At 40.1% G+C, this 25512-nt stretch overlaps 2 protein-coding genes and 1 long non-coding RNA gene across 3 annotated transcripts in view; 1 reads left to right on the top strand and 2 right to left on the bottom strand.

Annotated features, from left to right (window-relative positions):
• The window catches only part of Delta (delta), a 41158-nt gene extending 35038 nt beyond the window's left edge, over window positions 1–6120 (top strand). The window contains exon 2 of the mRNA XM_065224326.1: window positions 2926–6120. Within this exon, the coding sequence (XP_065080398.1) occupies window positions 2984–4672 (1689 nt within the window). The 5' untranslated portion in view covers window positions 2926–2983 and the 3' untranslated portion in view covers window positions 4673–6120. The remainder of the gene's footprint in view (window positions 1–2925) is intronic.
• A 6135-nt stretch (window positions 6121–12255) lies between these two features.
• LOC135703198 (uncharacterized) lies at window positions 12256–12610 on the bottom strand. Its single transcript, XR_010517733.1, has 2 exons — window positions 12425–12610; window positions 12256–12370 (listed from the first exon to the last, which is right to left on the bottom strand). It is a non-coding gene; the product is annotated as an uncharacterized LOC135703198 (long non-coding RNA).
• A 4773-nt stretch (window positions 12611–17383) lies between these two features.
• LOC135703201 (uncharacterized) lies at window positions 17384–20883 on the bottom strand. Its single transcript, XM_065224324.1, has 2 exons — window positions 19290–20883; window positions 17384–17481 (listed from the first exon to the last, which is right to left on the bottom strand). The coding sequence occupies exons 1-2, from the start codon at window positions 20881–20883 to the stop codon at window positions 17384–17386; spliced, it is 1692 nt and encodes a 563-aa protein (XP_065080396.1).
• Between the last annotated feature and the right edge of the window lie 4629 nt (window positions 20884–25512).

Genomic DNA, 25512 nt, shown 5'->3' with positions numbered 1-25512 from the left:
CGCTTTTCTTGGAATGAAACACAGGCACTAAAAAATGCTGCTGATTTCGAGTTGCCGATGAAAGCACAGCTGTTGCCGAATAAAAAGATGTTGCCCACTATAGTCGCTCTCACCCAGGGGCCTGGCAACCCTATATCAATCCTATACGTTTGACAGTAGACAACATCACGGGCCGCCTGACGTATACATGGTGGAAAGGGACGGAAAATCGTATTATAAGCAGGAAGACAAGAGCAGATGATAGCATCAAAAACATGGCCGCCAGCCAGGCCCCTGCTCTCACCAGAGAAGATTGGAGCTTTGTAAAAGCGTTTCAAAACAGTTTTTGACAAGTCTTTCGACTGAAATTGTTAGAGCAGCTGGCAGCAAAAGATTGTAAACAATTGTCGGGTTAACCTCAATTATTTTGACAGCTGGCAGTGGTTTGTTTACATGGAATTAGGATAAAAAATTTAAAAAAAATATTAAATGTTTTTTTTTTAGATTTTTTGGAGAGGAATATTTTTCAAACGAACATAGTCGGATATCATATCTTTTAATTAATTTTATTTAAAACCTCAAATCCACTTGAATCGACTAACAAGCAAAGGTAAATAAACCACCACTGGATGTCAAACTGATGAATACGAGTTCATCGCGTTCATTCGTAACGTCAGCGTGCAGCATCGTATTGCATATGTATGCGTTCCTTTGAGAAAAAGGCTATAGAAAGATGATCGTTGCTTAGGTTGCCAAGAATACGTAAATTCCCCTACGTGATTCCTAATCTTTTATTCGCTGTTCTCTAGTTTGAAGGATTCTGATGCATGGTCATTATCGATGTTATTGCGCCAACGGGTGCGCCAACATTCCAAAGGGTATACAGAGCGGAACCTTACAATTAGAGTCGGATCCTTGCGATAAAGGCAAGAATGACAACTGTATCAAAACCGAGTATTTCATCATTTCTCAATAGTGCACTAAACTAAGGATACGGGGTATACCACTATAGATCAAATAACTGGTTGCAGTGGATTTATGTTCCGAACGTAGGAAAAAATATATGAGCTGTTGTAGTATATCCCGTGTCCTTAGTTTAGTGCATGTCGTATTACTTCATCACCATCGTGAAAAGATGAAGTATTCGGTTTTGATACAGTTGTCATTCTTGCCTTCATCGCAAGGGATCTATTCTAATTGAAAGGTCCTGCTTTTTATACCCTTCGAAGAGTAAGAGAACCCTCCAAAGGTGCACCCCTTTGTCATTTAAAATTGGATTCCTTAATAAAAAAAAAGCAATGACACCGATCATGACCATGCATCAGAAGCCTAGTCTTAACTACTTTAAACTTGTGAATAATGAATAGAAGATTAGAAATAATATAGATGAAGCCTAACTAACTTTTTACTTGCTTTAAGATTATCCTCGATCCACGCAGGCAACCCGAGGACTTATCACTATTAACAAGGCATAACAAGTAACAAGGACTAATATGTGTTCCTACGTGGCGTTAGTGTACCATTCATTTTTATTTTAACATCCTAACTAAACAGAAGGTTCTTGTCTTAAGCAAAATTGTTCAAATGGACTAGACCTATTCTATGGTAAACAATTAAGCTCAGAATTTACTCAACAGGCAGCGGTAATGTGCCATTCATTTTTAAGTTGATTTTATTTAACATCTTGACTAGATAAAAGGTTTTTGTCTTGTTGTTCGGAAGGACTAAACCTATTCTAGGGTAAACCGTTCAGCTCAGATTTCACTTATCAGGTGGCGTTAGTGTGCCATTCATTTTTAATATCTTAACATCTTGACCAAGGTTGCAAATACTCATTTCAGCTAAAACAATGTTTTTATAAATTATGAAATAATTAGATGCCATGATCAAATTTTGAATTGGTAGGATACAATAAGAGGTTGCAAAGCATGTGTTTGACATATTAAACCTGTTTATTTCACTTCATGAGAGTCACAATCAGCGATTTTTCACAAACTCACTCACTCACTCAGCGATCAGCAAATCGCTGATTGTGACTCATAGAAAGCAAAATTTACAGGTTTTATGTTTCCAACGCATACTTTGTAACCTCTTCTTGTAAGTTACAAGTAAAACATGCCATCATACCATCTTTTGGTTTTATTATTCCGAAAAACATTATTTTAGCTGAAATTAGTCTTTGCAACCTTGATCTTGACTAGATAAAAGTTTTCTGTCTTAAGCCTGGTACGCAGCTGAAAAGTAATGACGTTTTTACGTGCTACGGGATAGGACACGGAATGCATTTCTTGACCCAGTACGCAGTTCAAAAGAAATCGGTAAAGGAAAGATTGATTACATTAGTATCGTGACATGAAGGTAGCGCATTCTGAATGCAATTTCACTTTCCTTGCGGAATAATGTTCTGATCAATTATTCCGTTAGGTAATTTTAACGTTTGTTGTAAAAATGATGGTTTGGATGCATTTTAACAACATAAAAACTGATAATTGTTGACTTTAAAATTAGACGACACCCCCTATGATCTCAAAATTTAGCAAAAGACATCTCATGTCAAGCTGTCAAATTTACTTTTGGGAATATTCTTCAAAAATTACTTTTCTGTTTTCTTTTCAGCTGCGTACCAGGCTTTAGATAAAAATGTGCAGATAGTTTCACCAGTTACTCGTCAAAGAATAGTTAAAAAAAATGCTGTTCATAGTTTCTGGCTCCGACTACCAGGGGCACAATTGTACATTGAATCAGGATATCAAATTTGCTTTGAACCAGACTTTATAGTGAAAATGAAATATAGAAATGTTTTAAGTAAAAAGTCAACATTTCGTTTTTCTCCGCGGATACGAAATGCATACCCTTAACCCTCTACCTTCAAATATATAATACATACACTACAGACATACTTTTGCCTAATCATTAAACATTTTCTTCTCTTGTTCTTTCCTACAGATGTCAATCCGGGTGGAAAGGAGCTCTTTGTGATGAATGCGAACCTTACCCGGGATGCATGCACGGAACCTGCAAGAAACCGTGGGAGTGTCTGTGTAACGAAGGCTGGGGTGGTTTATTTTGCAATCAAGATTTGAACTTTTGTACCAACCACAAACCATGCCAGAACGGAGGAACCTGCTTCAACACTGGCCAGGGTTCGTACACCTGCAAATGTCCTCCGGGTTATACGGACACCGACTGCGAAACTCGCATCAGCGACTGCGCCGCTATGCCATGTCTGAATGGAGGTATATGTCACGATGAGAAGCATAGTCGAGGCGGCTATCGGTGTGACTGTACGAAGGGTTGGATTGGAACGCATTGCGAGAAAGAAACGGTTACTTGTGCGGAAAAACCCTGTTTGCATGGGTCGTGTAAGGATACGAATTTGGGGTTTAAGTGCGAGTGTCCTGTGGGTTATAGTGGCACTGCGTGCGAAGTTCAAGTCGACGAATGTAACCCAAGTCCTTGTGAAAATGGTGGCACTTGCTTCAACAATGGCGACACATTCAAGTGCCAATGTCCGAGTGGGTACAGTGGTATTCGATGCGAAATTAATACCGACGACTGCCAAGGCAACCCGTGCATGAATGGTGGATCCTGCGTGGATATGGTGAATCAATTCCGATGCCAGTGTGTTCCGGGATTTATAGGATCTCTGTGCGAAAATAAGGTTGATCTTTGTCTGACAAAGCCTTGTGCTAACGGAGGAACATGCATTAATCTAAACAACGACTATCGCTGCAAATGTCGGCCTGGATTTACGGGAAAAGACTGTAGCGTCGATGTTGATGAATGCAGTTCCACGCCCTGCAGGAACGGTGGCACATGTGTCAACAGAGTAAACAGTTTTCAATGTGTCTGCGCTGGGGGCTTTCGAGGATCAACTTGTGAGGAAGAAGCTCTATCAGCTAGTTGGGATTCGGCTACAGGTAGCATTTCGGCTCATGTTGCAAATGGATACCACGAAGCGCAAAGTGGCAGAAGTGATGGTCTCAGCAATGGACAAATTGTGTTGATTGCTATTTTTTCTGTCGCGACACCACTGGCTGCATTCATTGCGACAGCTGTGGTTATTTGCATGAAACGTAAACGCCGGCGTGAACAGGAGAAAGACGATGCTGAAGCTCGCAAACAGAACGAACAAAATGCCTCGCACATGACGCACCACCACCATAATTCCATGTCATCATCGAAACGGAGCAGTAACAGCGCTCTAACCAACCTGGATACGTCACATCACATGATTAAGAATACCTGGGACAAAAGCGTCAACAATATGGCTGCCTCTGCTAGTTTAGACGAGGGATGCCTGATGAACAGTAGTTTGTACGGTGGGATACCCGGCGGATATGGAGCGGAGACAGGCTCTGCTAGTAGCGAACAATGCTATCAAGCAACCACAGTTCCTACTACTTTGCAACGTGCCAAATCACAAAAACAACTCAACACCGATCCCATGGTGATGCAACGTGCGTCGCAACTGATCGCCGGTGCAGGAGGAGGACAATCGTCTGTCGGACTGGCAGTTGGCCAGGCTAGTTCGGCTGCTCCTACTACCTCATCGGCAGCAGCGACCAGTACCAAAGAAATGCTGCTTGAGAAGCGGATATCAGTGCTCTCAGATGCCAGTTTATGCAATACCCGATGGAGTAGCTCCCAAAATCGGCAGATTGTTGGGCCGTGCAGTCCGCCACACGTATAGAACTATAGGATTTTTTAAAATTATCTTTTTTTATAATAGATCTCCCGCTTATTGCCTGAAGGGAAAATACGTTCAGGGCATATTTTTGTAATTATCAAACCTTAAATTATTCTCATTTAGTATCGATATTTAAAAAAAAAAACGTTGGAATTACAGAAAAAAATTCATGAACTCATATAGATTTAAGTTTCTAGTGCACGTCCAAAAAAAAAACAACTACATTTATTAAATTTTAGTTTGTTGGTCATTGATTGAACAAAGAAATGAAATTGTAAATGTTGAATTATTTATCAAACTGACCGAGCATACCAGCTTTGTAGTGAGGGTGATGTTTAAACATTACTACTCAATGAAAGTAGCTTGTTATAAATTGCAAGATAAAAATAAATAAATTATATACTTATAAACAATAATTTGTCATATCAGAGCACTCGTGTGTCAAAAATATTTACGAAACGAGCCTCGCTAAGTTCGATTTCCGTATCGGAATGGATCTCGATTAAGTTGTTTTTTTTTCGTTTTTATTCTTATTACATTTATTGAAAAGAAAACAACATAAAGCTCGTCCAAGGTCAGTTTAAAAGCTCTGTATTGAAGAAAATATAATAAACGAAGACGTATGTGTATTCAAAAACAATAATGTAAATAAGTAGTCGTAAGAGCAATCAAACATTTTGTCGTTGTCTTATCACCTAGTACATCTAGCTCTTTTTTTATAATTGGTTTTCCATAGGTTAAGCAAAGCGTTTATGTAAATAATAATTTGACTGATAGTAAATTTAGAACATACACTAATGAAATGGAATCAGCCATACAAAAGCCTTTGGAATGTAGGTAGTCTCTTTGCATTTTAACACTGTAGTGTTCTATGTTTTTTCACAGATCATGGGGAACATATATAATGGTTGGTACTCATGCAAATATTTGGCAACCTCAACTTTATGGCTGCCATCCACTAACTATTTCCCCTATGGATATTTTAGAACTTCTTGTTACAAGTTCACATGACAAGTAAAATCATCGTTGAACGCAAGTTCCTGGTTGAAAAACAAAATGAACTGACATCAAACCACACAATCATATTATTCATTGCTTGCTCTTGCAAACAAGTCCAGACTGATTCGTGATTAGGGCATACATGATTTTGTAAGCCCTTAAAAGGTCAATTGTCGATTTCTCGTGGATAAAAGCTCATTCTCTCAAACAAACTATTCCAAATGGGACGAAATTATCAAATATGAACCAACAGGTCTGTGCCATAAAAAGGGGACGAAATAAAAAAAAAAGTTGAACAATATGACCATTTGTGACGAAACTATTGAGTGTAGCATTTTGATGTCTTCTAGAATGTTTCTGCTTTTCTGCATTTTGTGAGTACTTTATTTAAGTGGGGATTTTTTTTTTCTTAAGGAGGATAAAAAAATGTCTTTTTAAAATCGATGAACGTCTATGAAAATATTGTAGATTCATTTTAAGAAACTTTTTTCTATCTCCCAATGAACGAATTTATATGGTGAAAATGGAGTACAAACGGTATGCTGTACGGAGTACGGTTAAAAAGTGTTTTTATCATAACTTTTTTGTTTTAATTTTCCTATTTTTTCAATGTTCTACAAAATTGTAACTGCCCCCTAAACTGCACATTTATGCTTTAGAAGGTAAATCGCTATTTCTCCGTTTAAATCTATATTTATATTTTCATAGCACTATTTTTTAAGGGGTTGTATCTTGCTGGTTAGCAGGTATTAGCAGCTAATCTCAACGTAATTTCGTTCAGCAACTCATACCCTACTGTTACAAATACAATTCATATGAGGTTCTTAGAGGATGCCTATGAAAGTACATCAATATTTTGTTACGTTTTGCTGTTTTCATGGCTATTTTTCCAAGGATAGGTTGCAGCTAAGACAAAGTTAAGTTGAGTTAAGTTTTTTTTCATCAGAGGGGCTAAGACAAAGTTGTTTACTGTAGTATTCTCAAGCTATGTCCGAGCTTTGGTGAAATTTGAGCAATATTTGGATTTTTGGTTCCGTTTCCCATTCAATATTTAAAATTCTCCCGCAAATCGAGATTATAGCCAAGTTCGTTCAAATTTTCCCAGTTGTTGTGGACCTGAAAGAGCATTGTGAAACCCACCCGAATGTAAATACTTGGAAAAATGGTCATGAAAACAGAAAAACGTAACAAAACATTGAGGTACTTTATTTGAAAATGTACACGGTTTTTCGCGATTTACACGGTACGTTTTTAAAGATTTCTCGAAAAAACGATACAACCTATCGACTTGATTCCAATCACATTATCCGTTTCAAGATATAGGTAATCGAATGACATACTTAGAAAAAAATCACAATTTTTGGTGTAAATACAGAAAATTTTAAAATATGTCTATATGGACCATGGCATGCTATAATTACAAATGGCATCAAAATCCGATTTTTTTTAAATTTTAAGCATGTGAAAAATCAAAATCTCGTAGTTTTTTTTTTACACGGTACGTATCCCCCGTGTAAAAAAAAACCTGAGTGAGAGTTGCTGAACAAAATAACGTTGAGATTAGCTGCTAATACCTACTAACGTGCAAGATACATTAAGAGGTGTGTTAGATAGTGATAAAATTTATAAAAACGGACGTAAATCCTTTAAATAAAGAGGTAGCCATTTGTTCAATTTAGCAAATGTGCAGTTTTAAATTAGTGTTGGCAAAATCATCAATCAAATTATATTGTTCCAATCTCATACGCTCGCAATATCACGCGTGATATTGAAACAAAATATCATGCTTGATATTGATTTTCCAAGCTCCTTTGATATTGCAAAACTATTCACAACGCTCAAAAATCAAGCTGAGTGGTTAATCGACACAAAATTGATTCCGTTGCACATCGTTTTCTTAGAAAGAGAATGTATAGTTTGCTACCTCTTTTTACTGTTCACCTATGGTAGACGCGAAGTGACTACTGCCAGTCATTAGTCAGCCGCAGCGTAATCTGGACAGTACTCTCTGGTCCTTCCAGTTTTTGGTATCGAACCAGCATTTCGTATCTCCTTGTATTTTGCGCAAGAAAGGGTCTCGGGTATTAGCCCATTCCTTGTTCCATGCTGAAGCGATGATCGTTTTGATCCAGACTTTTAAATCCGCTGCAGGAACTTCCGGTTCCACTGAGGTTTTCGATCTGCCGATCGCTGCCAGCTTGTCCGCAGCCTCGTTTCCACTGATATTGTAGTGGCTGGGAACCCAGACATATACGGTTTTACTGTTCGAAGCCATTCTGATTGCTTGCACCAACGGGTGTCGGTTCTTCGGACTCTCAAGGGCCTTCAATACACCGGCCGAATCGGTAATGATGGCTTTCCAGGAAAAACTGGACTCCGTAACGACTGAGAAGATGGCAGCTGCCTCAGCCGAGAAGATCGATGCAGGCTTAGGAAAGCCTCTGCTGGTATCTAGGTTGGGGCCGAATACGCCATAGCCGACTTCGATCGCTGTTTTTGAATCATCCGTATAAATGAGCTCGTATCCAATCAGCGTTGTTCTAATGAGCTCATTGAAGCGCGGGACCACAGTGTGGGGGTTCAGATTTTCTTTGGTTGGTTTATTTAATGCCCATATGATCTTAGGTGGAGAGTAGTCCCACGTCTCCAGGATTATACAATTGTTTTTGTCTCCCAGAAGCTCCGTAATCGACATGAAATTTTTCACTTCTGAATGAAATTCATCCGATGCTAACGCAAAAAATCTGGTTGCCGTTTACTCTGACGAAAAATAAATCACAAACAGTGTTGCTTGTTCGCAACATTTTCTCTTGGCGGGACTCTTATTATAACAACGACTCTGAATTTTAACAAAACATAAAATAAAATTATCTGAATGTAAAACCTTATTAAGCAATAATTTCTAACACTCAAATAAAGTACTCAATAAATGAAGAATGTTACACTCAATAGTTTCATCGCCAATGGTTATGTCCCACTTTTTTTATGTTGTCTCACTGTGTAGAGGAATCATTCCTCTACCTGATTGTGGTGTAAATTTTTTAGATTGTGCTTTTATTCGCAAGATATCGACGATTGACGTGTTTGTTTACAAAATGCATGTACGCCCAAATCACAAATCAGTGCGGATGTATCCTCTTACATTTATACGTTAAATTCAATGTTTGTATAAAACCCACACTGAGGCAAGTTTAAATTCATTGAGTTCTGCTATGCAGGATTCTTTTTACTTATATAGATGGTGGAATTTTTCCTGTGCATGGCTATTATTTATATTCGACTATACTGCCGCTCATCACAAGTCGGTCCATTTGTGTTTTTGTCAAAACCAGTAAATTCAAATACAGAAAACAACCAATAATAAAGACAAAACAAGGTTGTCGACATAGCTTGATCTCCTGCCGTATATTGTGAAGCAGATTGCAAACAGTTTTGTTCTTTCCTTCTACCTTTCCGAGCAAGCTATATCGCATAGACTTCTCGGACGTTTGTGAAATGCACAAGTATTAGTGCAGTACTTTGAGTAAATTATAAGTATTAGTGCAAGAAAACCTTTGAACTTACCCAAAGTTCTCCACTAATACTTGCGCAATTCACATACGTCAGAGCTTTATTATTTGGCTCGTTGATCGCTTGTCATTTTGTCATCTGGCGATATATTTCCAATGGAAATAGAAGCTAATCATCCATATTTTCATAAAACTGGATGAACTCAACAACTTTGTTTTTTTGTGACGCCCTCGGCTAAAAATCGTGTCATTATAAACTCTATTAACAAAAATAAAAACAACTTTGTCTTGGAAATGTTTGGAAAAATAGCTAAACAGGCTGTCCCATCGCATACGACGCGTTTTTCTCGGCTTGCTGCTGATTTGTGCTATAGAACGGACTTGCCATGACCGCCAGTATATCTCCCTTATATCTATTTAAACTCTCAAGAGAATAGATCAAGTCATGGTTTATTTTGATTACTACAATGACACCATTGTTAAACTTGAATAAGTCATTTTTGACATATTCTTCTTTTCTCGTTTAACCTTCCTAGTTCATTGGGGTTATTTTTGGCCTGGAAACACGGTGTAAATTTTTCCTAATGCATACAAACTTTATTATCAGAGAAAAAAACTGTTTGAAGTATGTTGGACCTAGGAAGTTAGTACTCATAGTTTGTTAATTCCACTGCCATAATCAAATTTTGTGAGTCAATTTATAAAATTAATTTCGCCTCTTCAGTAATTTGTTTATATACAAAAAAAAACTTGTTCAAACGAAATATAATGTAGCCAGCCAATAATGACGGAATATTTTTGTAGACACACATACTCAGTAGAATGTACACGATAATGTAACCCATGACAGCATTGAGCATAATTTATCATGAACACAGTCTGATGTGATACCCGCTCTTTCTACAACAGTTAGCAAAAAAAATCCATGACAAACGTAACCAATATATTGCCATCTGTGATAGCAATATATTGGTTACGCTTGTCATGGATTATTGGTTAAAAACGGTAAAAGTAAAGTATTGTGATCCATACTTAATTTTAACAACCCTAGTACGTACGATATGTTACAGTAAGTATTCGAACAAACATATAAATAATTGCAACAAGAAAAGAAGGAACTAAGTCAAATCACTAGTTTACATGTTTTTGTAAATTCCTACTTTTAAAATATATTGAACCAATTGACTGAATTAAAAATGATTTATGAATAAAAACACAACATATGTGCAAACAATAAGAAATCGACTGTTTTATGGAACTGAAATCAATCAATCCCCGTGAGGTCTGCAGGTCTGGGTCTACAAATTTTCTCTCAGGGTTATTCAATACGTGTAATGTAATGTAAATTTCGCAATAACTTCTCACTCTTCACTATTCCCCGGTTATCCATTTCATTTGCCAATGAAACACGACTATGTTATTGAATTTCCATCCCTGGTTGCTGTCGAGCATTCTTCACCAGAAATTCATCTGGTGCATACGAAACAAATCGATGTACGTCGTACAACGTAATAGGTATTACCAAAGATTATAAATGAACAAAATGTCCCTTTCTTAGAATAATCTAGTGGATACACCCACCCTATAAGATCGTGGCGACGTCTGGTGAGAGCACATTGAAACATTCGAGAAAAAGTTCACACAAACAAGCAGGCATCATAGTGTGCGTGCAACCTTTTTGACGTGATAAGCAAATCGAATAACCAAAATAGCGTAAATGAGAAACATATTGTGAATAAGAAAAAGATCATTTTCTTATGTTGTATGAGTGCTCATTGCAAGACAGCCTATATTACGTGATATAGGCTGTAATGTGAACGGGGTATTAGAATCATAAAAATGTAATTGGTTCATTGTGTTAGAATGTTTGTTATGATGATGTTTATTACTATTTGTAAAATCAATTTATCAATCATTTATTAAGAGTGGTGAGAATATAAAAACGCCAAATTCAAATGTTTCAATTTTAAATCATGTTTATTTTGAAGTAAAAGTAATAATCAACTGAGTAAAAACATTCACACATCTTTATTGTTTCTTTTCTGGTTCTTTTCTATCTAGTTGTTCAATGAAGATAATGTATTAATGTTGAGCTTCTTTGATTTTTCGTTTTTTTTTTTTAGATTTTTCCTTATTATCACTCTCTATTTTGAATGTGTTATTCATTTCGGAAAGCTTGCATCCAATCATCATGTTTAAGTATTTTTCGGTAATTTTTAGGCAGCACGATTGACATAATACTTCAAGAAGTTGTTTTTCGATTTCTTCAACAACACACTCCTCTTCAAAATCATCGCTCATCTCTACAGAAGGAAACTTGAACTGAGTCTGGATTATGTCCATTAATTCCGTTTTTACGCCCACTGGACCGAGCTTCAAGAGTTCCATGAAATGCAAATCAAACAATCTACAAATACCTTGGAAGTACAAAAATATTTTTTTACCAGGTCTCACCAACTTTGATTGAGGAGTGTACTGTTTGAAATCAGTTAAAAATGAAGTATCATTCTGTTCAGGATTTGATCCAATTTTTTTAAGACATTCAGCAGCACTATAAGTACTGCATACCCATCCTGTAGTCCAATAAATGTTCGATAATTGGTTTATGTCACAGGTTTGTGATGGAAATGGCTCTTTTTTTCCTGTATACTCTGGACGATTAATATGTTGTTTCGAGAAGTTAATTTGTTGGATCTCTTCCCGGTTGACAATATATTTTCCCAAGTCCGCTTCGACGTTTCCGATTTTTTTGGGAAGTAGTAGCTGGTTGATCACTACTGACTTGAATGCTGACATAAATTGCGATGCATTTGGATGATTATTATTTACATTTTTCCATCTTATTATGGAAAAAAAAGTGTTCCAAGCAATCTTGAGACAAATTTCTAGTTCGTAGGAACGAAAATTTATAGATTTCGTGTAACTCGTCCCAGAGCATTGTTAAAGCTGATATGTAAAGTATCCATCCATCTAAACAGTACGGTTTTCGTGACTGTTTTGGTAGTTGCTTGAATTTATTTTCCTGTGGATAAATCAAATATTAGGATCTTGTCATCTTTCTTATGAATTTTTGTTATACGTCTTGAATTGATTTGCATCGTTTGTCAATGAAATACAGTTCTTCAATGGATTTATTCATGCTCTGTAAATATTCCAAATGTTTCGTATGCTCCTGAAGAGGCCGTTTGAGTTCCTAGAATTTATAAATAGTTATTAATCATTTTGCAATTTATATTTTTAAACTTACTTTCGTTTCATTGAATGTTGAGGAATTGTCAACATCGAATAAAATATCGAACTGCTCGCAATATATCGCAGTGCCCAAACAGTCTTTAGGAAGTTTTCCTGTATGAACATAGGAACGCAAACCTGCTGCTACTGATTGACTCAATGTTTGAGCTGCATAGCATTTCAAATAACATACAACATAAGAAAATGATCTTTTTCTTATTCACAATATGTTTCTCATTTACGCTATTTTGGTTATTCGATTTGCTTATCATGACATATTCACCTTTACATTACCTAAAGGTTTAAACCTTGACTCGTCATTGTTATGCTGAAACGGTAGTACTATGGGAGTTTTCCAAGATGCATCACCAAATCATGTTAATCTTACTGTGCTGATCTATTTTGACGCATCAGATGTTTATTTGCTATCCTCTTTTTTCTAACTTTTGACATCTTTCTTCAGAATTTTATGTAGACTATTATTTTCGGCATCTGGTTACAGTGAGTCGTGCATATCAACAGTGTCAACAGTGTAATCTCCAACATAGCCTAGTTCATCTTTTATCGCCAACGGTATCGTGTTGCAATGTCTCTGGGAATACAGGAAGCGCTTTGTTTTTGACCACACATCATCACCATAGTTGCGAATAGTTCCATGATCGTTATCGTTCCTGAAAATCAAACAGTTATAATCGATATGGATGGAGATGGAGATCACTATTGATTTTTATCTTTCAATTCAGATTAGACTGCCATCATATCCTTTTCATGCCAGTAGTAGCAACAATCAATACGAAACTAACGATTTTAAATTGGCTTTAGTAGCCTATTGGTCCCAAGCAAACGATTAACGTACCCTATTCTAGTTGAAATTCTATTACTACACTATGTTTGTTTTGATTCGCTATGAAAGTTTGACAGATAACATCAGGGGTGTGTGGATTCATGCAGAACATGCAGGGGTGAGTGAAATAGCTTGGGACTGCTTGGGACCGTTGTTCTGGTACTGAGTGAGCCAAAAATAATAATGATTTTCTTCGGGACCCAGTGGTCTTAGAGTTACCTCTATGGTGGTACCCAGTGGTCTTAGAGTTACCTCTATGGTAGTAGTGTCCTCGAGGCTGCTCGTGTTCCGTTGCTACTTGAAATCAAGGTTGCAAAGACTCATTTCAGCTAAAACAATGTTTTTCTAAATTATGAAATAATTAGATGCCATGATCAAATTTTGAATTGGTAGGATACAAGAAGAGGTTGCAAAGAATGTGTTTGACATATTATCGTTTCAGTTGAAAACCGGAAAATCCCACACGCGCCAATTGAATTTACTCTCGTTCTGTACGTTAAACATAACGTCGGACATAGTGCGCTGTATTTGCACAATGATGCGCTATTCAGCGCACTATGTCCGACGTTATGTTTAACGTACAGAACGAGGGTAAAATCGAATATCGCGTGTGGGTTTTCCGGTGTCCAACTTGAACGACAATATTAAACCTGTTTATTCCACTTCATGAGAGTCACAATCAGCGATTTTTCACAAACTCACTCACTCACTCACTCACTCACTCAGCGATCAGCAAATCGCTGATTGTGACTCATAGAAAGCAAAATTTACAAGTTTTATGTTTCCAACGCATACTTTGTAACCTCTTCTTGTAAGTTACAAGTAAAACATCCCGAAAAAAAAATTACAGTGAAATTTTCAGTGGAAACAATGCTCTAACATTAATATTTATTGTCGACAATAAAAATGATTGTTATAATGTTGTACCCTTCCGAAAACGGCAAAACTGCCACCTAGATGTACAATGAATGTACATAATAAAATGTTGTTACAATGATTTTTATTGTATTTTTCATTTATTTTATTGTTAACATGATTCGATCACGAACAATAATGAACAACTCTATTACAATAAAAATTGTTGTTACATTAAATATTGGTGTGTTTTCATTGTGGGTTACTTCACGAACAATAAAAATAAATCTGATTGAAGCATGCAGACTATGAGAGGGTCAGCAACACTGCCAATGTAATCAAGATAGGCGCTGCTCGTATGGCTCTTGCTTTGACAGTTCGTTTGGCTCTATTCGTTGCCAAGTCAGTTGAACCAAGGGGGAGGGAGGTGGCTGTCAAATACGAACAATCGTCGCCTACCTCGCATAACTGGTTCCAAACGTAAACAAGCCATAAGAAACCTACAGCGTTTGTTTACGTTTGGAACCAGTTTCATACAAGATGATCAGTAGGCTGATTTGACAGCACGTCCCCCCCCCCCCCAGAGTTGAACGCCTACGACCAGATCGGTTTGAGTTGAATTCAACTCACCTGCCTTATTTAAATCCCGCTTAATGCAGACCTTTTCCGTGCAGTCAATAATCATACAATAATAATAAAAAATTCCACCGCTAAGATGTCAGGAAGGAACTCTCAGGTGGAAGCATATTTCATGGGCGATTCTCTCCAGTCGAATGCATTAGCTTATCAACGACGCTCAACCACCAAAGAGACGTGACCTAGGGAGATCGAGTGCAGGGATGTTGGCCTCCAATTCTCACAAGTTCCGGATCGAATCTCAATCCATAACCAGTAAAAAAAGGACTCACCCGTAACAGACATACCACCACCCACCCCCTCCCTTCCCGGGGCGATGTTTTATTTTTTCGATTTATTTTTAAAGTCGATAAAGTAGATCTGTCAAGCCAACACATACACTTTAAAGTACACTGTTATTTTTTTTAATCAATAAATTCGCCAACCAACAGTAAAATAACAATAATATATAATGGTATTGAAAAAAAAATATATGGGGAAATCTCGAAAATTTCATTGTTAAGATACTTAACAACCCCCCTTTTTTATTGTAAATTTTCCATTTACCATGAAATTTACTGTTTTGTACAACATAAATCAAGGTAAATTTATTGTAGACGTAACAATGTAAATCATTGTTAAGACAATAATTTTCGTCTTATTGTTACATTGTTTTTTATTGTATTTTTGTTGTTATTTTTTTTCGGGATGCCATCATACCATCTTTTGGTTTTATTATTCCGAAAAACATTATTTTAGCTGAAATGAGTCTTTGCAACCTTGCTTGAAATTAATGTGGTCGTACCAGCTGCTCTTCAACATTCCGGTTTTGGTGGTTAGTTAAATGCCATTTAATCACTAAGTAATGGGACACTTGAAATCACTTCCACTTCAAACCAAAACAAACTTTCAACCTGTTGACTGTCAAAAAGGTTGCACGCACACTATGATGCCTGCTTGTTTGTGTGAACTTTTTCTCGAATGTTTCAATGTGCTCTCACCAGACGTCGCCACGATCTTATAGGGTGGGTGTATCCACTAGATTATTCTAAGAAATAATATATGGGACATCTTGTTCATTTATAATCTTTGGTATTACACAACCAGCGGAATAACCTCTGAGCAGCTGTTTGGATGTACTACAACTAGTTTTTTTTCTGTGCAGTCGTCTTTCATTTACTATAAGTCGTGAAAACAAAAACTATATCAATACGTGCTCTTTCTCTTCAGTCCACTACACGTTTGCTTTTATGATTGCCTCTCATCTCAAAGGGTCTGGGTTCAATCGTTGACGAGAGCTCTGTAACTCTTTACTCCTATGGAGAAATCTCATATGTAATTGTCAGTCTATGTGTGAAAAATGGTGGACTTTTTCTTATTCTCTCACTCACCAGTGAAATTGAACAAAGACAACGGCAGCAGCACACTCCAACAGTCGAGGATCGAATCCCAAATTAGACCCATTAAAAAAAGCATTCATAAGCTCCGCACGCTTTGTTTAAAGGCGACTTTTATTCAAAGTGAATGTAAATTTTATTTCCTAGATTATAGTTTGGGACCTCTAGTTTCATAATCTGTAAGATTTAAAATATTTCATCGGCAAAAGTTTGATTTTTTTCATTTAAAAAAAATATTGGAACAAGATAGCGTAAATCTTCAGTTATTTCCTCTAATTGTAAGAAAAATGTAAGCGTTAAAACAATTTTTTTGTGCTGTCAAGGTAAAAAGTTGGACTAAAAAAATCGCAAATATCAACTATTGTTGGGGAACCAAATTACCTCTGCCTTCGATGTGGGTTGTTGGAAAGCTTCCCAACACTCGTCGGTGGATGGAGATGCAAGGAATGTAGCATCTATCCTATAGTTGCATACAGGGCCTTTTTTTTCACTTAAATTACACACGCGACGAATTACGGAAACCACAGTTACATCACTACATTTATTTTACCAATAACAACGATTTTTATTCCTTAAAACTAAACATTGGCTTAAATTCTAACACACAAAAACAGATTAAAATTGCCCGCGCGGACTCCACACACGGTCGGTGGTCGATAGGTTTCTAATGCAAAAATATCCACTGGTCATCTTCTAACCACGATCGCCACTCATTCGATGTTTTCGCTCGGGTCCATGAGAGTGACCGCTCCTGTTCTCGCTCCTGAATTGCTCACCACTGCAGCCTATATACAAGCGAAACGATCTAATCCCTCTCGTCTGGCTTGATCGATGACCATCTATCCTCTGCTCGGTGTGTAGATGAGAACACAATAAGCGATGCTGCAAACTCGTTGGAAGTAGGTCACAATTGTGCATAGCCAGTACGAGGATGTAGCTAGGTTGGGCAGATGTTAGTCTCAAACATTCCTCACCCACCCTGAAATTCCTAATTTCTGAAAATAAATGAAAATCCTCTTCTAATGGGAACGGGAAGGGAAGGATTTGGGTCTACGCTGATGATTGCTAGTTCTGGTCAACGTCGTGGATAGGCAACAAAGACAGTTTTTCTACTGGACGTTTCATTGTACCAGTTTCCGTTTTCAGCGTTACAACACGCACTACTCCATCGTTTCCTGGATGCAGTTCAACGATCCGTCCCATTCGCCACTTCATCGGTGGGAAATTATCATCCCAGATAACAACCAATTTCCCAACTTCGATATTAATTGCTGGCTTCCAGCGCTTGGACCTGCCCTGCAACTGGCACAGATACTCCCTTCGCCACCTTCTCCAAAAATCCTGCATCATCCGTTGGATTAACTGGAATTTAGTCAAGCCGTTCAATGCGAGGCTTTCCAGATTCGGCTCGGGGAACGACTGTAATGAGGAGCCAATCAAGAAGTGGCCAGGCGTCAGAGGCTCAAAATCAGTGGGATCATCGGACATCGGCGTTAACGGTCGTGAGTTGAGGCAACCTTCAATCTGTACCAGAAGTGTGGTCAAATCTTCGGTCAACAACGGTGTTTCTCCCACGACCTTGATCAAATGGGTTTTAGCTGACCGTACTGCTGCCTCCCACAGTCCTCCAAAATGTGGTGCACTGGGCGGATTGAAATGCCACTGGATTCCTTTTTCTGCGCACTCCTTGACGACCGTTTCTCGGTGGTCTGAGCTCCGTAACAGGTTCAAGAACTCCTGCATCTTGTTCCTGGCTCCAACGAAGTTTGTCCCATTATCGGAATACAGGTCTTGACATTTTCCTCTCCTAGCAATGAAACGTCGTAGAGCTTGCAAGAATCGGTCTGTGCTCAAGTCCGTCACCAGTTCTAGATGAACCGCTTTGGTACAAAGACAAACGAAAACTGCAACATATACCTTGACTACCGGTCGTCGGGGAACGGGTCTTACATAAAACGGACCGAAGTAGTCTACACCGGTCTGCGAAAATGGCCTAGACACGGTGACTCTTGGCGCTGGCAGCTCCCCCATGAACTGCTGAATTGGTGTAGGTTTTGCCCGAAAACATTTCAAGCATTGGTGAACAATGTTTCTTGCAACGCTTCGTCCACCCAATGGCCAGAATCGTAGGCGAACAACTCCTAGTAATAATTGCGGACCAGCATGCATCAGCTGCAGATGATAATGTTGGAGGACCATTCGGGTGAACTTATGCCGTGCTGGAAGCACCATCGGATGTTTCGTATCCTCTCGCTCTACAGAATGACCAAGTCGCCCTCCAATTCTAATGACGTTATCGTCGGAAATGTATGGATTAAACCATCGAAGTGGAGATCTTCTCGAAACAGCTTCCCCTTTTGAAAGTGCCTTCCACTCGTCGATGAAAACCTCCTGTTGAACACGACGCACTATAGCATATTCCGCCTGCCGAATTTCCTGGGTGGACAAGAACTCTGCTGGAATCCTTTCTTGTGGATCGGTCTGCAGCAACCGCATTCATTTCAGCCAAATTGCTGTTTTCCGAACGAGATCCGTGTACGACGTTAACTTCTTCAGGTACCAATCGTTGAACTCCGTGTTCACCGACAGTGCACAAGCAACCGTTCGTCGTTTCTCTTTCTCTGCCTCCTCCAATGGAAATTCTTTGGGAGAAACAGGCCAGTAATCAGGACCTTTCTTTAACCAATCTGGTCCCTCCCACCAGAAAGTATTATTGGTAATATCCCTCGGAGAAATCCCTCTGGAAATCAAATCCGCTGGGTTTTCCTTTCCTGGGACGTGCCGCCACTGAGTTGGTTCAGCAATGTCTTGGATTTTCGCGACCCGATTCGCGATGTAAGTGGTCCAGATGTTTGGAGAAGCTTGTATCCACCGCAGAACACAAGTTGAATCAGTCCAGAAATATGTTTGAGCAGGAATTCTAATAGAGTCTCGAACCCTTTCATACAGCTGCGCGGTCAGTAAAGCGCCACTCAGCTCCAATCTTGGGATAGACTGTGTTTTTAACGGTGCTACCTTGGATTTGGACGAAAGCAGTCGAACCATGAATCTCCCTTCCGAATCCTGACTTCTTATATAGACACATCCGCCATATGCTTTGTTCGAAGCATCGGAAAAGCAATGAATCTCGATCAATGTTGCTTCTGGAACAATGACGCAACGATCAATACGAATGCTGTTGAACAGAGGAAGCTCGTCGTAGTATTTCTTCCACATCTCACCCACCGTCAAAGGCAGTGGCTGGTCCCAATCTAATGCTTGGTCATCGTCGTTCCGAATCCTCCACAGAAGCTGCATAATAACCTTGGCTGTAGTGATTGCAGCACCGAGTAGTCCTAGAGGATCGAATAAACTGGCGATCACCGACAGAACTTCCCTTTTGGTTGGTTGGTGTGATGCATTCCAACCCGGAATGGTAAATTGAAACTTCAGTTGATCGGAAGTAGGCATCCAAGTCAACCCTAGAGTTTTTACAACTGGGTCAGGGTCCAGATTAATCCCTTCCGAAACTCGAATAGCCAGATTGTCCTCGGAAACGCTTTCCAATACTGCTTGATGGTTTGATGCCCATTTCCGAAGCTTAAAACCTCCTTTGGAAGTCATCTCGTTGAGTTGCTTGCATAGCTCCCTTGCGTTTTCGACCGTATCCGCTCCTGTGATAACGTCATCCATATACGTATCCTCCGTGGTTGCCCTTGCAGCCATTGGGTACTGTTCTTCTTCATCCATCGCAAGCTGGTTTAATGTACGCGTTGCCAGAAAGGGCGCAGGTTTCGTTCCATACGTGACAGTGTTGAGTTTGTACACGCCTACCGGTTCCGACGGATCGAAGCGCCATAGAATGCATTGGAGTGGCCTATCCACCTGTAGAACAAAGATTTGCCGGAACATCTTCTCTACATCGGCTACCAGCATGATTATCTTGACGCGGCTCCGGAGCATGATAGATCGTAAGTCCTCCTGTACAATCGGTCCCACCAGCAGAGCGTCATTGAGCGAAACGCCGGACGACGTCTTGCATGATGCGTCGAATACCACACGGACCTTAGTTGTGGTGCTGGCCTCCTTAATTACCGGATGATGTGGCAGATAGCATCGTTTTTCGAGATCAGCCGTTTCCTCTATCTTCGTCATATGCCCTAATCGGATGTATTCCTCCATGAACTGATGGTACTGTTCTCGCAGACCAACATCCCTCGCCAATCTACGTTCTGTGCCTTGAAGCCGCCGGAATGCGATGTCCCGTGACTCGCCCAACCTGGAAATTGCGTCTTCATCTTTCGGCAACGAAACGGAGTATCGACCGTCGGATTCCCTGCGAACCGACTTCCGGAAAATGTCCTCACATTTACTTTCCTCCAACGAAAGAACCTTGGAACTGCCAATCTCTTCACTAGCCCAAAACCGTGCGACTAGCTCCTCTAATCCTTGTGTAGTTGCCGTACTACAATTGATGCTTGAGCCTTGACTTGGATTTGTCAGACCTCCGCAGACCACCCAACCGAACACTGATTCGTTTAGTGTCGGCAATTGATCTCCGAGGGGAATTCTTCGACCAGTTTCGAAGAAATCAAAAAAGGATTCGATGCCCAACACCATGTCCACTGAGCTTGGATTGAAAAAGGTGGGATCCGCCAGGATGATCCCGTTAGGCACCGTCCAGCCTTGTGTATTCACCTTCGCCGTAGGTATATTTACCGTAACCTTTGGGAGCACGAGGAAATTCATGTTCTGCGAGAAAGCCGTAGCTCGCGAACGAACCATCGCGGTAATCTGGTACTTAACCTTTGTAGCCGCGTGACCAATACCGTGCACAGAAATATCTACTTTCTCTCGATGTGTCCTGAGCCGTTGACTCAACCGTTCAGCGATGAAATTACTCTCGGCAAAACCTTGGAGGAGAACTGTTGAGTGGACCCAGAGACTGTTATTTCGGTGGCTGCCATGTTGACCACCTGGGAGGATGTAGAAGTGGATGGTTCACCAGATTCCATTTGAGGAGGAGGATTGTTGTTTCCAGCAACAGCAGCGACCTTCGCCAACCCATCCTTCTGCGGTTTGAAGCATACCAATGTATGATGACGACCCTTGCAACTACGACAGAAGTATTTTGACGGACAATCCTTTGCCAGATGGCCCGATCTGAAGCAGTTCCTGCATAGGGAGTTCGCCCTCAGCACTGCATCTCTTTCTCGCACCGACAACCGTTGGAAGGATGAACACTGGTAGAGTGGATGGTTCTCCTTGCATACCGCACATCGTCCCCCAGACGATTGCACAGAACCGTAGCTGGCCTTCACAACAGACGATTTCTGTCTCAACGGTTGTTGTACTTGATAAGAAGTCTTGGAATCCGAAGCCTTCGTTGGTAATGACTCCAGAATCCGGATCCTACGATGTAAGAAATCCGAGAGATCTTCTAACGTGTCTTGGTCCTTGGTCGAGGAATGTTCCTCCCAACCTCGGCGCGTTACCGGATCCAGCCGGTTTGTGAGCAGATTTACGAGCAACAGGTCCTTGTAATCCTCAGGCTTGATCACCTGGTCCAAATTCTGCACCACTCTCTCGAAACCATCAGTCAGAGTATGCAGATCCGTTACCGATTCCTTGGATAATGTTGGCAAATTGAATAAAGCTTGTACCTGTCGCTTTTTCAATTGCTTGCTGTTGTCATAACGCTTCATCAGCATATCCCACGCAATTTGGTAGTTGTTCTTCGTAATCTTCAATGAATCAATCAGGCTCTTTGGTTCTCCCTGCAGGCATCCCTTGAGATAGTGGAACTTTTCCACTTCGGGCAAGTCCGTCTTCCGATGTATAAGTGAAGTGAACAGATCACGGAAGCTGATCCACTCATCGATGTCCCCGTTGAAAACTTGTAGCTTAATTTGAGGCAAACGCACATGATCAAGGGTACCATGGCCGTGTGTCAACGACTCATTTGCTCGTATGGATTGTTCAACTTCCTCCGGATCCTGCAGTTCCTTGGCCCTATCCATCAAGAACGCCTTACAATAGTAGTACTTATCACTATACGCTAACCTAGCCTTATCGAACTCCTGATCCTCATCCTCAAAGTCATCATGAGCTTGAACATCGATTAGAATCTCTCCATACCTTTCCCACAACTCATCGATCCTATTCAAGCGAACGTTGACCTGACTTGCTGTAGTTGTCGACGGGTAACCGTCCACGAATCTCCAGATGTCGTCCAAAGATGTCTGGATGTTCTTAAGCTGGACCATCAACAGCTTGAACGCTGGCGGCTTCTTGTCGCGGGTCGGCATTGTTGATATGCGTCACTCAAACCGGTAAATAGAAGAATTGGGTGGTGTAGAGATCCGATAGTCCAAGGCTTCGGCTGGCATACACTGTTGAAGCCTACCTGAGAGAACAGAACGATATACTGCGACCTGCTACACCTAATCCAGTAAATTGTAGAGTCGCTGATTACAGTGACGTCACACCGATTTTTGCAGCTTAGCTCGTAATCGTTCGATTGATGAGGAAAGAGGAGGAAAGAACCAACTGTAGTATCCAAAACCTGGCTTCGGCGGACATATACTGTTGTAGCTCACCTATGAGAACAAACAGCAACTGCTAACTCGATTCCAAACAGCTCGCTGTGTCCGATTTACAAAGCGAAAGTCCACTCGTTCAACTTGTCAGCAAAACAGTTCAGATTGAGATCCAAAGAAGAGGAAGGAATGCATGTAGTATCCAAAGTAAAGCTTCGGCAGAACATATACTGTTCAAACTAACCCGTGGAACCAGTAACGGCACCAATCCAATCCAAAAACGACCAGAAAAAAAAACGTCCAAAAGCGTCCAAAAGTCACAGCAGAATGAGTCAATTGTTCTGATAACGAACAGTTTTTGCTCAGGGATTGCGTTGTAAATGATTTGAAGAGGATTCGAAATTCATTTAAAAGGCGTATATTATCTGAGGTCCCGCTTCGGAGACATATACATTCTTGTCACTCACCACAGAGAAAATGAATCGATGCCGCCTCTTCTTGCCACGCTCCAACTCGTCTCCTCGAAGATGGCCGTGATGCTCCTCAATCAAATGGAATTAGGATGGCGTCTGTCTTCGTGGTTCTACCAGTTCCAGTTCCAGGAATGTAGGTCGAGATGACAAACCAACAACTCGTTTTCGAACAGCGTCTTTCCGTCTCGGTGGATATTATAGGATGGATGCAAAGAAATACGTCGAAATGTGGGCGTTAGTATCGCGTAAACACTTGCAAAGGCTGGACATATACTGATCTAAATATATTTACCTGGAGAAGTAAATCCGGTGCTGGATCAGTTGTCCAAACCTACGAACGATCCAATGATCCTATGTAATTCCATACGTCGAGATCGATTACCGATGTCCAACACTCCTGGCATACGCATGCAAATGCTCAAAGCCGGGCAGTCCAACCGAATAATCAAATAGATTGCAGAAAAAACGTGTGTTAGGATGGCGCAATTCCCTAGCATCGAATGGACATATAGTTTTTTGTTCCAACTCACCTGTGGGAACAATCCAACCGATGGATGCCCAAAACGAAGCCACGCTGTCCTCTTGAATAGTGAGGTAAGAATGGATCCCTTATCCTTGGATGTCCTTTGTGCCGTAATGTAGTGATGGCGCGGTGTTAATTATCTTCCTGTGTGATGGCCGTAAAACTGTTGTTCACGGGAGATATGGCGATTTCCTATTCAACGCCGTCCGCGATGGCGCCAATCCAAGCCTGCCTCAGGCTACCGTACGGGTCTGAATCAGCCCAACTGATACTGTCCGTTCCAAATCTCCGTAGTCCAACCGATCCGGTTCGAAGGACCATAAATGTTGGGGAACCAAATTACCTCTGCCTTCGATGTGGGTTGTTGGAAAGCTCCCCAACACTCGTCGGTGGATGGAGATGCAAGGAATGTAGCATCTATCCTATAGTTGCATACAGGGCCTTTTTCTTCACTTAAATTACACACGCGACGAATTACGGAAACCACAGTTACATCACTACATTTATTTTACCAATAACAACGATTTTTATTCCTTAAAACTAAACATTGGCTTAAATTCTAACACACAAAAACAGATTAAAATTGCCCGCGCGGACTCCACACACGGTCGGTGGTCGATAGGTTTCTAATGCAAAAATATCCACTGGTCATCTTCTAACCACGATCGCCACTCATGCGATGTTTTCGCTCGGGTCCATGAGAGTGACCGCTCCTGTTCTCGCTCCTGAATTGCTCACCACTGCAGCCTATATACAAGCGAAACGATCTAATCCCTCTCGTCTGGCTTGATCGATGACCATCTATCCTCTGCTCGGTGTGTAGATGAGAACACAATAAGCGATGCTGCAAACTCGTTGGAAGTAGGTCACAATTGTGCATAGCCAGTACGAGGATGTAGCTAGGTTGGGCTGATGTTAGTCTCAAACAACTATTTTAATAGAAATAATACCGAAATCAGCAATCGCGTTTACTGAGATTTCGGTATTGGCCTCATCCATTGCCGAATTTCGGTAATACAGCTGTCACTTTTTTCCACCCGCCATTTTTCAGAAGATCAGAAGTTAATTGTTGTCTGTGTCTTTTGCATCGAAAACAACTTTAAAAAACCCAAAACGTGGACTAAAACGCTCGAGGAAGCAGGATCCGAACCTACGAAAGATGAACCCACTCCATGGTATAATCCAATGGATTAATGTAAGATCAAGATTGTTCTGTTTTGTTTGAGTGAAAATAATTCTTGTTTGGTTTAAAATTTCAGTCCGACTATGTAAAGCGTTTACGGTTTACATAGTAGCATGTTTGCCGTCTGATAAGCTATTTTTTGGCTTATTTTTATCCATGTTGCTTTAAAATTAACCAAATGAGCACTACCGGCAACAACTTCATCAACTTCATGTGATGCATTTTTATCGAGATTTTTATGGACTTTAATAGATATACAAAATGATAATCCCATTGCAGTGTTTCTTATTTGCAACTATTTTGCACATGACAATCTTTTTATTTATTTTTTTCTTATTCTTTAACGCAAGAAAACAAAATTGGAAAAAAATGCCGAGATTCAGTATGTTTTTTACCGTAGGGATGCTTTTGCCGAGCAATCAGTTGTTTTTTTTTTGTTGAGATTTTCGGCAAAAATTGACAACCGTGAATTTTATGATTACCGAGATCCTCGGTAAATTTTCTGTTTGCCGAGATGGTTACCGAGCACTCAGTGGTGCCCATCTCGGCAATTGTTTTACCGAGATCCGGCGAAAAAAACTTAGTGTGTACGATGCGTTCGATAGCTCCGGGTTCGCGATGGCCAAACTTGCGGTGCCACATGTGCTGACAGTTGTCTTGATGTTGAACCGCAGCCAACATACACACTTAGATTTT

The sequence above is a fragment of the Ochlerotatus camptorhynchus genome, unplaced genomic scaffold (genome assembly GCF_037179485.1).
Source record: "Ochlerotatus camptorhynchus isolate MF236.1 unplaced genomic scaffold, CSIRO-AGI_Acam_v1.1 ptg000210l, whole genome shotgun sequence".
NCBI lineage: Eukaryota > Metazoa > Arthropoda > Insecta > Diptera > Culicidae > Ochlerotatus > Ochlerotatus camptorhynchus.
The sequence above is the reverse complement of the archived record's forward strand: the minus strand, read 5'-3'. Positions and strand labels throughout refer to the sequence as shown.